Source organism: Dryas octopetala, chromosome 4 (assembly GCF_963921425.1).
Source record: "Dryas octopetala chromosome 4, drDryOcto1.1, whole genome shotgun sequence".
Classification (NCBI taxonomy): Eukaryota; Viridiplantae; Streptophyta; class Magnoliopsida; order Rosales; family Rosaceae; genus Dryas; species Dryas octopetala.
Window position 1 is genome coordinate 21764403 of NC_141369.1, and position 12576 is coordinate 21776978.

Genomic DNA, 12576 nt, shown 5'->3' on the forward strand with positions numbered 1-12576 from the left:
AGGGCACTAACTATATTGTACATTGAAGGGACTTTAATAAAGTAACCAGAACTGCAATTTCTTAGGTAAAAAGTTTTTATTCGTCAGAAATAGAATATTGCTAAGATCACTAAATAAAGTGTCAGTGTGTCTATGATTCAAATTTTAACTCATTGTAAGATTTATTTATTTTCGAAAAATAAGATATGAGTTAATTGCATAATAGTCCACAAACTAAATTTTTTATCAAATTGGTTCACGAAATGTCAATTGTATTTCAATCTAGTCCAAACCATTAATTTTGTTCACGTGACCAAAATAGATGGAAAATCAAACGGAATTGACGGTTTGGACCAAACCCAGACACAATTAACATTACTTAAACCATTTTGGTACAAATTTAATTTTTAAACCAAATGAGCACGTAAAAATTTATAAACCATTACTGCAATTAAGCCATAGGCCCATAACTCATAAGATATTAGCACTTATAACTCCAAAAACGTTGTTGTCACAAATAAATTAGTATTAAGGGTAACTCTCTTCCTTGTGCGAGCAATAGACCTTCACCACTAAGCTAATTGAAATACTATTAGTTTAAAAAAAAAGAGCTTCAAAAAACAAATTGTATTTCCTTCTTAATCTTGCGGAACTTGTTATGTGGGGAAAGGCCTATCAGTTTGTCCGAAGAGACCAAAAATGAAACAGCTCACAAACATTGGGTGGTGACTCTTCACCCCTCAGACTGTCAGACAGCAAAGCCAAACCTCGTTGTGAACATAACATAAACAACGTCAAATATTTCTAAATTTATTGTTAAAATTCGTATGTAACGCCTCTTTTGCGTGGTCGTGTGGGCTATTCTCTCTCTGTCGTTTCGGCTCTGCCATTACTCCATACACTGCCGGCCAAACAGCAAAGCCTGTCACATACTCACATACCAACAACAACTGGGTCACAGTTCTGTAGCTCTCTGTCTCCAACATCTTCGAATTCTACTCTCTCGCTCTCTCTGGACTTTTGATTTTGTTCAAAGATGAACGACCTGCTTACGGTAATTGGGTTTTATTTGAATTCCGAAATTGTGACTGTTTTGCTGTGATGGTTAGTTTGGACTGTCTTGGAATGGTAATTCAGTTTCATGAGTAAGATTTGAATGCTCTGAATTTGGGTTTATTTGCTTTGCTTAAGAACTGGGTTGGTGCTGTTTGGTTTGGGATGGTACTTCTTTTAGTGGCGATGACTTTTTTAACTGTCTCAAGCTTTTGTTATCTGTGATTTCGATGTAAATTTCAGATTTGTTGAAATACCCACTTGTAATTTTAGACGAATTTTCTAATAGATGAATGGGAGATCACACAACGTTGAGTTTCACTGAGATTTGCTTTACCCTTTAGTTACTGGGATGACTGACTGAAAGGGAAAGTAGTGTGGGGAAAACAGAGTTCTCAGTTCTCTGCATAGTTTCTTTCAAATTCTCAATTTAGTGGTCCATTTATTCCGATGGCCCCATAAAATGAAAAGTCTTTGATGTATGATTATGTTTAGTCTGGATTTTTCTTGGCAACCGGACAGAGTCTTTGCTGATTCTTTCACAAAGACTTCATATCCATTGGTTTTGTTTTATTAAACAATGACAATACCATTGAAAACAGATCTTATTTCAATCAAGTGTCATTGACATATCAAAATCTTGTTGGCTTGAAAATTTTCAATATGTTGAATTGAATATGCTTTCAACAGATTGCTAATTTGTAAGTGCTTTGCATCTTCCTTTGACATATCATTACATGAAAATTAATCTTGTTCTTTCTGCATGTTGTAATCAGTGCTTATATTGTGTAATTGTGCTCTGCTTTAGGATTCATTTGTCGGTGAGGCCAATGGTCAGCCTTCCAGAGAAAATGATATTGAAATGGGAAGGCAAGTTCCACGTAGCAATTCCGATGCGGGAATGGAAACTTTCAATAAGCAGGTCTTTCCTATCCACAAATTTCTTATTTCTTTGCGTTGCAGACTACATATGTAAACTGGAATCCAACCCATTTAATCTACTTGGGCAAATTATTTTCTGAAGATATGATGAAAATTAAGTGATACAAGAAGAAAGAAATCCTAATTCAAAAAACATGTATTATGTTTTCTTCTCACACCCATAAGTCTAACTATATATTTATGTGGTTAAAATTTGTTTTTTGTTTACTTTTCATTCAACATCTCCTCACCTTATTTTTTCTTGCTCTTGTTTTCTTTTTTGTAATTTAGATACAAGATGTAGAGAAACAGGTGGATAAGCTCTCCGGGCTTCTTAAAAAACTTAAGGTACACATATGTCTCATCCATAGCTATGTTTTAGTCTGTATTGCCATGCTTATAAGCCTTTTCTTTTCTTCTGGAATTTTCTGTCTGATTTATCTAAATTTCATTGGCTTTGGTTCTGTATTGACATGGCTATCTTGTACGTGAATTTGGTCTTTATGTTAGAACCTATGACCTTTCATACACTTATGGTGCTCTTCAATGATAATTTTTATTTCTAAAGAAATCTATTCCCTTATTCAATAAAAGAGCATCCTCATCTCCGCCACACATATTTGACAGATACATTGTTTATCGATTTCCCAATATTTTGTACTATGAACATAATTGGCTTTATGGTTAAGACTAAGTAAATGATGTTGGGCTTGGATTTATTTTGACAGTTGAAAATAACTGTAAAAGAACACTATGAGAATGTGTGTTTGTATGCTCAAGGACAGTGAATTGGACTCTTACTGTGGACTTTTTTATAGGATGCAAATGAGGAGTCGAAGTCTGTTACAAAAGCATCTGCCATGAAAGGTATAAGCTATTTTCCAACTCACTCTTAGTTTGAAAAGCTTGTACTAAAAATGGAATCTCACCAACATTATTGTTCTACAAAAAGTTAACTGCGGATCAGCATGTGGCAGAGCTGCTAAGTGTTTCATGGTGCATTATGTTTATGATTTTTGATATCTCTGTTCTGCCTGCTTGAGCATGATGTTTCAGGTCCTTTTTGCTGTAGTTCCACATTTGTAATACTCTAAGACCACTGTTTTTCCTTTCTTCAGCAATCAAAAAGCGGATGGAAAAAGATATTGATGAAGTGGGAAAGATTGCACGTGGTGTCAAAGCAAAACTAGAAGCAATAAGTAAAGATGTAATACTCTAATAATTCTTCCTTGATTTACTCACATTGTCTAATATTAGTTAGCTGTTTTCGGGTTATCTATTGACTCCCCATATCCTCCCACAGAACTTAGCCAACCGACAGAAGCCTGGATGTGAGAAGGGAACAGGAGTTGACAGATCAAGGATGAACATGACAAAGTTTGTAGATAGTGCTTATATTTTATATATTATAGTAATTAACTCCTTATATTGGATTAATAATCTAGTAAGTTGATTGGTAAATTATTTTTTCTATGGCAGTTCCTTGACAAAAAAGTTTAGGGAGATAATGATTGAGTTTCAGGTAAATCTACACTTTCTGCTTGTTATCCTTGGACCCAGTTTTCTCCACTTTTTTCTTCTCATCAATGTATTATATTCCAGACACTCAGACAAAGAATCCAAGATGAATATCGTGAGGTTGTGGAAAGAAGAGTCATTACAGGTTTGAATGCCTTCAAGTTACCAAAACTACAAAAAGTAGAATTTTACAAATTACATTTTAAGATAATGGCATTATAGTTCTATCATTGTATTTCTTAATGGGTGATCATATCTTTACACATTGTTCTTTCTGTTTGTCTGATCATGACTAAGCAGTTACGGGAACCAGACCAGATGAAGAGGTGAGCTGGATTCCTGATTTTTGAATTTGGGCTTCAATTTGTTTTGAATGTGTTTTTAATCAGCCATATTTATTGAATGTGTTAGACAATTGACAACCTGATAGAAACTGGAAATAGCGAGCAAATATTCCAGATGGCAGTTCAAGAAATGGGACGAGGACAGGTACTATTCCTTTTGATTTTTTATCTGAATGTAATTTCAGGATTTCCCCTTGTTTTCCACTTTGGAAGTTTACCCTGCAATTATGAGAATTAAATTAGGTACTCTGATTCCAGGTTCTAAATACTTTGGAAGAAATTCAGGAGAGGCATGACACCGTGAAAGAAATTGAGAAAAAGCTTCTTGACTTGCACCAGGTATGTGCATCAAGACATAAGGTCTGGACTACCTGAAACTAACCTGTCTGATATGATTTTGTGTTAAAATTTTCAGATCTACCTCGACATGGCAGTCTTGGTCGAGGCTCAAGGAGAGATTTTAGATAACATTGAATCTCAGGTTTGATTCTACTCCTGCATCCTTGAACAGGCATTCGCATATGCATATATGTGCACTGCATGTGTAATTGTGTGTATCTGTTATGTGTTGATGGGAATCTTGTCCAGGTTTCAAATGCAGTCGATCATGTTCAAAGTGGGAACACTGCACTTCAAAATGCAAAGAAACTCCAGAAGAACTCCAGAAAATGGATGTGCATTGCCATTATCATTCTCTTACTAATAGTAGCTATTATAGTTCTCAGTGTCCTTAAACCATGGAAAAGTGGCTAGGGTGCTTCAGTCTCCCCTTGTCTCTTCACCATGTAATATAGATATGGGTTGGTTGGGAGGTTATTAATTATTAGTTTCCCACTTTCACCTCCGTGACGAGTGAGGAGTGAGGAGAGTGAGTGTCTTACTTCTTTGGTTGTCATTTTTTTTGTTGCTTTCTTCTTCCTTTTTGGCTTTTAAATGTTTTACTTTGTGTGTGTTTGTTTGGTTTATTGATGGTGGTGTTCATTTTGGATTGAAAACGATTGTAAAGTTGTGGTTGGCTTTGGGTGAAGCACTACAATTTCTTTGCAGTGTTGACAATTTGACTCTTTCTGCTTATTTATCATAGTTAATAAATGCGATAAATGTAGTACTCATAATAAATAAAGATTCATTGACTTTAGGTACCAAATTGTAATGTTTTTTCATTTCAACTACCAAAACATTTATGTCATTTCAGTTTAGGTACTAACTTTAAAAAACATGATTATATCAAGCTGTGACTGTCTAACAGTCATAACTTTTTTATTAATTTGTTGTTTTTTCAATATTTGCAAGGCTTAAACTTTAATATTTAGTCTTTGGATTATAAGACTTCATCCTTCAAACCTAAATCAAAAGTATGAAACTTTTAAAAATTTTGATTTTTTATAAATTTTAAACAGTCACAATTGTATAACAAACTGATTTGTGACCTAATCCAAAATATTTTACTCTAGGTTAGTACCTAAACTAAAAAAAATTAGTGTCTTACTGTTTTACTGAAACACTATTGATATTTGGTATTTAATCATAATTTTCTAAATAAATAATTATTTTTTTGAATATTGTTTTCTCAAATATACGAAAAAAAAAAATGTGTATTTTATTAATAACATTAAGTGGCGTACATAATTTTTCTTGTGTAATTTAAAAATAAAGAGGAATTGACTATAATAAAATATTCATTTTAAGACTTCTATTTCATCTAATTAATTTCAGTTTTTAATTCATGAAGTTATTTTAACAACAATTATTGTTTTTATTAATATTTGTGTGATTAATGGCCTACATTTTTTTTTGGTGGGTAATGAAGAAGATAATTGAAATGGACTCCAAGCCTAGGCTCCACTGCTTCGCAAATTGCAAATGAATCCATGCAACCTAAACGAGGTGCAGGTGACATTTTCTAATGAATGAATTCTTAGATACACCGGTTATATAGAACTTCTCACTACATGTATGTACGGCTCTTGCTGTTATAACATGTATATATTGTGTAAGGAAAAAAAACTTACCTATAACAGATATATGAGTTGACTTGGTATCAATAGTTTCTATTTTAAAATTAGATAAATTGTTATGTGATGAAGTATAAAAACATAGGTGTCACTATGTTATTAAATTGAGATACTAAATCAGTTATATCTATGTTACAGGGAAATTTCTACACATAATAATAAGAGCCGAACGCAGAGAACGAGATTATATATAATTAGGGTCACAACCTGTATTCTAGCTTTGTGTGTTATGCCTTTAACCCAACAATTATTCTCCTCCGTTTGTCTTCCTTCTCTCATCCTAAGATAACTAACCCAATTCAAACCCACAATCCCACAATGGTGAGTAGAGTTCTTTAAGATGGATGGTATTGATTTCAAACTAAGATTTCCATTCGTAATTTGATTTCTTTATGTGTTCGTATAAATTGAATAAAGAAAGACAATATTTCTATATATGTGTATGCGTGTCCACACATGAGCATATATGTGCATATAGATACACCTGCCCACGTATCATTTAAGAATCAAGACATTTTATGAAGATCATGTATGCCATTATAACTTGCAGCTAACCAAACCCAACTCCTTAGCACCTATATTCTTTATTCCTTGGAAAATGTCTTAGAATCCAATCATGTTTTTCACCATTTTATTTTCCAACTTGATCACACAAAGTGGGGTTCATGATATTGTGCGATTCATATAGGACTTGTCTATACCAGATAATTAGGAAAAAAGTTGAGTTCTATAGTAGTTTCCTTACATTTTTTTATTTATATTTTATTGGAAGCATTTTCCTTACAACTTAGGTTGATTATATATATATATATATACATTTCATTTTTGTTAATTTTTTAATTAGGTGGTTTTTTTTTTATTTGGTTACAACAATATTAGGTGGATTTTTGAGGTTAGTTGTATGTTGGGCTGGGTTGGGCTCAATGTTTTGGGTTGAGGACCTAATATCGGTCTTGACTAAGCCAAACAAAACCACAGACAGAGAGAGATTGACCAACTGCATTTTATTCATGCATTCTTTGATTTCCCTCTTATCAGACAGGTCTAACCTACTCGTCATCACTTGAATATGCATATTTTCTAAGGCATCAAGTATTAAATAAAAAGTCCTTTGCTTAGTGCAATTTTGGGAAACACATTGAGTTTGAGTTGTATTATTTTTGTGGGGTATGTACAGGTGACAAATGCAGTGGACCATGTACAATCTGGGACAGTTGCTCTACAAACGGCAAAGAGCTTGCAAAAGAAGTCAAGAAAATGCATGATAATCTCCATTGTGTTGCTCTTGCTTATTGCAATGATCGTCGTACTCTCTATTCTCAAGCCATGGAAGAAGTAAATTAAACACTGCAAGGTTCTCAAAATAATTACAAGGTGCAGCTTTTTGCCCCCATTTGTTGTTCAATTTTTTTTTTTTTGTGGGGAGGGTGAGAGGGATTGATTTTCTGTATTTTACTTTTATGACACAATATTCAGAAACAATCCAAGGTGTTATTTTTGCCCCCAATATTTTAGCCCATGATCCCATTGTTGAATTATTTTCCAATGTGAGCCCAAGATATTTCTGTACTTCACCAGTAGAATATATTAAACTCAGAAATATGTACTACCAACTGGTCATGATTAGGTTCTGGCCATTTGATAGATGCAGGACAAACACAAAACTGTAGAACAGACAATGAAAATGATACTATTTCAAACTTAGGGGAAAATATCCCATTACAGTACACACACAAACAAGTTTGGTCCTCACTTTAAACACTACAAAAGAAGTACTACAATGCACTAGGTAGCAAAAAAGGAAAATATACCCAGAGAATGTCCCAACAACCTATTATGTTATTGCAGCACATTATTCTACCCACAATGTCCCCACAATATATGAGCTGGGTAAGGTCCCATGTAGTAGTACCCTGGATCATACTCAATTCAAGTGATTGCTCTATCTCTCTCTCTCTTCCTCTCTTACATTCTTGCCTTGGCAATCACAACATTGCCTTCACTCAGATCACTTGCTCCTGACCTAGTCCATGACTCTTTGAATTGCTCTTCAGTCACTCCTGCAAAACAAAATAAAGTCAATCACCAATCTCTTTCATTATACCAAGAGAACAAGAAATTAGAATCATGGCTTACCTTTGCCCATAGCAGCAGTTGATGAAATGCCTCCCTGCACTGTCTTGAGGTACCTGTCATAGAAATTTGCACCAGACCATTTCTGATGAGCAAGTGTGTCAACCCCATTGTTCCTCTCCTCCCTCTGGATCCTCTCAACATAAGCCAGCATTCCCCTCCTCGCATAGTCCCTCGCGAAAGTGTCGATCACAAGTGCATCAGCATGGAAACCAGCCAATGTTATGAACTGCCAGCAGTACCCCAACTTGGCTATCCTGGGAATGAAGTCTCTCATTTGCTCATCACTCATTCCAGAGGCATCCCAATTGAAAGATGGTGAAAGATTGTAAGCCAACATCACCTCTGGCTGCATTGACTTCACCCCCTCAGCAAATTGGGTGCACTCAACCAAATTGGGGCTCGCTGTCTCCATCCAAATAAGATCAGCATGAGGAGCAAAAGCCCAGCCACGCACAACGGCTGCAGCCACAGACCCTTTGAACCTATAGAACCCTTCTCTGGTTCTAGCCAAGTCCCAATCCCAGAACAGGTTCTTGAGCCCCAACCTCTCAGCAACCTCACGCGCTTGCTCATTTGACAAACACTTTTCATGACTAGAATGGTTCATCCACTCATTCAATCTCCTCCTCTTATCATGCTCCCCAACATTCATGGCCTTGATTGCATCTGTCACACACTCAGAAAATGTCTTCAACTGTGCCATTGAAATCCAGCTGTCCTCAATTGCCTGCAGCTCAGCTCCTGTTTTCCCAGCAGCCATTGCCTCAGCTAGCAATGTAGCCAAACCCTTCCCCTTAAGATTCGGGTTCGTTGCGCCCAATATGAACTGGTGGTCTCTGGTGTCCACATTGGTCTGGATCAAAGTAGCTCCAACTGCATCAGTTCTAGCCACCAACACTGTCTCAGTCCCCATGACATCAAATTGCAGCCTTGCAGCCACAAGCCTATTGATATGTTCACTAACCGCAACAAGAACCTTCCCAGCCATGTGACCACATTTCTTGGTCACAGAGGACTGGTCCTCAATGTGAACACCAGCAGCGCCGCGCTCCACAAAAAGCTTGCAGAGCTTAACAGTGGCTGTGGTGCCACCAAACCCAGTATCCCCATCAGCAATGATTGGCTTCAAGTAATCAACATAAGGGGTTCTAGCCCTCTCTTCTCGGCTCATGCTCATCCTTGCCTCCTTTTGCTTTCGGTCATGGTATTGCTGTGCGAAAAACAAGTGCTCCACTTTGTTTGGGACAGTGTCATAGGGGTAGTCAGCAAGGTCCGGACCCGGTTCATTGGTGCTGGTATGAGTAGACGAGCACTGCCAACCGGAGACATAGATGGTGTCCAAGTGCTTGGCCATCATGGTCACTTGGACAGGGTCCAGTGCACCAAAAGTTCTTGAGGATGTGCCATTGGCTTGGTGAGTTTTGAGGGTTCTCCAGAGCTTTTTGGCCATTTCGTTTGAGCCATAGCTTTGTCTGAGGCTGCCTCTTAGTGCCACAACGTCTCTGGCTGTGTATGGTCGTCTTGTTAGCTTGAACCTCTCAGAGCTCCACCATGCCTGCACCTCTGCTACCTCTGCTTCAAACCTTCCTTCTTCTTCCATTATCTGTTGATCATTACAAAATTCTCATCAAGTACAAACATGTGGAAAATTCTGACTAACAATAGGCCATTTGTGTCATTTAACTAAACAGTCAGGGGTACTTTTGTGATTCAAATTGAATTTTTCTTTAAACCAAATTTTGATTTGGGGATAACTGGATAAGGAGAATTTATAAGTCCGGAAAACGGGTGGGACCCACAAATAATAGTCGGTCTTACCACAGATGATTTTTTTTTTTTTTTTTTCGCGATTGATTGAGACACTACTTGTACCAAAAATGGAATTGAACCCCTATGTAGAAATATGAAACAACCAAAACTAGGCAAAACCAATTGCATGAAAACACAGAAAAAGTGCTTGAATGCTACAATAATGTACTAGAGAAATATATAGCTAAAGTTAGCAAATTCCTAGTTAGGAACAAGCAAAGAAAAAGGGAGCTAGCTAGAAAGGGTTGGTCATAAATAGGCCTAGGTAGGCTTACCATTGAAGGCACTGATGAGAAAGATGCAGCCATGGCTAGCTAGAACTGTGTGTTGGTATAAGAGCTTTGCTAAAGGACTATGCTAGGGAGAGAAGCTGATTATGGGAAACCTCCTCCCAAGTGCCCTCTATTTATAGCATCAGTGGGGCAATAACAATTCTTGTGACATTGCTAAAACTATGCCCTTGTGGATAAGAAAACAACAAAAACCAAGAAATTTCCACTGTGCTTCTCACAATAATTATTTTTTATTTTTATTAACTGGTAATAAATATTTTTCATTGTTATCTTGCAGAAAAAGAGCGAAACTTGTCCGATGGGAGCTGCATTTGCAGGCACGTAGGGTGATGCCATGCACTTCTCTCTAACCATCCTCTGTCACCATGCTTAAAAATTGTCTTCTAGCTTCCATTTCTGGAATGATCGATATCACAATTTTATAATATGAGTGTAACTGATTCTGTTTTTCTGTTTTGCCCTTTTCTTATTATTTTAATTATTCAACTGCCTCAGATGGGCCTAGCAAGCTGGCTAGCTAACCCACTCTTAGTGTGTATTAATCTTCAACTTGCTTAATTAGTTTCTGGTTTATATATGAACTAATCTTTTGCTATTGATAGCCTTTTGATTAATGTTCATTATGACAGCTCTTATTGCTTTTGCGCTCACATCATTGTAGAAAAAAGGCATGTATCAGATAAAGCGGGTTGATGAGTCTGACCATGCATTTTCGCAGAATCATACATACTACCTATGCATGAGATATTTGTCCTAATTTAGCCAATAGGGTTGTCAATCGATTTATATTATCAAAAGACTTCGGTATTAGTATTAGCGCATGTGATTATCTACTTTATATTCCAATAGATCATTCGTATACAATGTGCGTGTGATTTTCTTTTTTATATTCACGTTAGAATTAAGTTTCATAATAAATTACACGTGAATTTAATCATTTATCTTATCTAATTCATTCTTAAACATCAAACAAAACCATAACTCTAATATAAGCCACTTTTCTAACAACTTCATCGATTCATGAACCACAATGAATTGGTGCACTGCACTACCAAAGCACTGTAATTAAATTGATGTATGAATTTTTCTATGGTTCTGCTGCACAACATGACCTTGTGTATCTCGATCATACTCCCTCGATCAAGATCTCAAATAATTTAGGGACTTGGCTACTTAATTGGGGTCGAATTGGGATTACCTAACAACCAAGACCGATCATACATATTAGCTGGAATTAATAATTTTTAGATTTCTACATTTATATTCTTACGAATTAATTATAATTTGACGCTTATGAATGATTCCAATAAAAAAAATTAGTTATTAATAAAAAATACGTGTCAAATTGTAATTAATTTATAAAAAGGAATGATTTCTTACACTAGATTAATTAGCAGTTGAGGCCTTGAGGGCCATAGTATAAAAGAGAATTAAAATCAATTATATTAACCAAGTTCTTAGTTCTCCCTTTTTTCCCTTCAAATATTACCCAAAGCCTTCATAACCCACCGGTCTAGGTTTTGCCTTAATTTTCTGGGTAATGAGTGTTAATTTTTCTCCAGGTGGCAACCATATGTGACACAGCAATGACAGATGTAGCTAGAGAAGTGTAAAAGGCTAGCTGTAATATGCATATGTGTCACTACAGTTTGGAGGCATAGAGAGAACAAGTGGCAATCATGTTTTAATTTGTTCTCTCTAGCTAGAGAGAACAAATTAAAACATGATTTTGGGTACCCTTTTATTAAAGGGGGATATGATGTTTGTTAGATTGACGATGAAGGAATTAGGGATCGATTTGGAATCCCAAGGAGGTGAAGTTGGATAAGCCTATCTATCTCCTATATCCTAACAAGTTGACAATCTTATCCTGATGATCATGAAATAATTTTCTCTTGGTACCCTTCAAAGCTCAAACTCTCCTATCTTCTTTTACATTTTCCATTGACCAAGCTGTAAAACTTTGCATGCATACGTCATGCCATACATGACTACACAAATTGGTGTTCACAATTAAAATTTGTTGTGGCAAATATATATGCAGTCTACGTACGTAGGTTGGTTTGGTGATATGCATATATAGAAAGAATGGGATAACAGAGTAGTACGTCATGGATATATATGGAGGGAGGGGATATATTTGCACCGTCTAAATGAGGAGGAGGATATTATTTTATTATTGGACCAGATAATCAGGACGCATGCATATATTATGAGATAACTTTTACTGTATTGCATGCTAGCTAGCTAGAATATTATATAAAATAAGGTGTTGGAAATCATTAATTAATTATTTAAATCAAATAAAACATATATACCTATGTATATATTGCATGGTATATATGTATGAGGCACATTGAGTAAGCTAGCTGGGGAGTTTATTTTGGGATTGGTGCATATATTGAATAATTTTTTTTTTGGTGGAGGCATATATTGAATCATTGAAATATATAATTGTGTCTCTGGTGGCCGGTGGTGGGTGAAATGGAGTTGGGCTGCGACTCAAGT

The 12576-nt window shown here is 36.0% G+C and overlaps 2 protein-coding genes across 2 annotated transcripts; one reads left to right on the top strand and one right to left on the bottom strand.

The window, feature by feature from the left end:
* Positions 1-663: 663 nt before the first annotated feature.
* LOC147288161 (syntaxin-132-like) lies at positions 664-5046 on the top strand. Its single transcript, XM_086239928.1, has 13 exons — positions 664-1033; positions 1841-1954; positions 2245-2301; positions 2772-2820; positions 3072-3160; positions 3257-3330; positions 3433-3475; positions 3556-3616; positions 3772-3797; positions 3883-3960; positions 4074-4154; positions 4231-4296; positions 4404-5046. The coding sequence occupies exons 1-13, from the start codon at positions 1016-1018 to the stop codon at positions 4566-4568; spliced, it is 921 nt and encodes a 306-aa protein (XP_086096054.1). The 5' UTR covers positions 664-1015; the 3' UTR covers positions 4569-5046.
* Positions 5047-7795: 2749 nt separating this feature from the next.
* On the bottom strand, positions 7796-10083 carry ICL (isocitrate lyase). The gene is made up of 3 exons (XM_086242155.1): positions 10051-10083; positions 7967-9569; positions 7796-7890 (listed from the first exon to the last, which is right to left on the bottom strand). The coding sequence occupies exons 1-3, from the start codon at positions 10081-10083 to the stop codon at positions 7796-7798; spliced, it is 1731 nt and encodes a 576-aa protein (XP_086098281.1).
* Positions 10084-12576: the final 2493 nt, after the last annotated feature.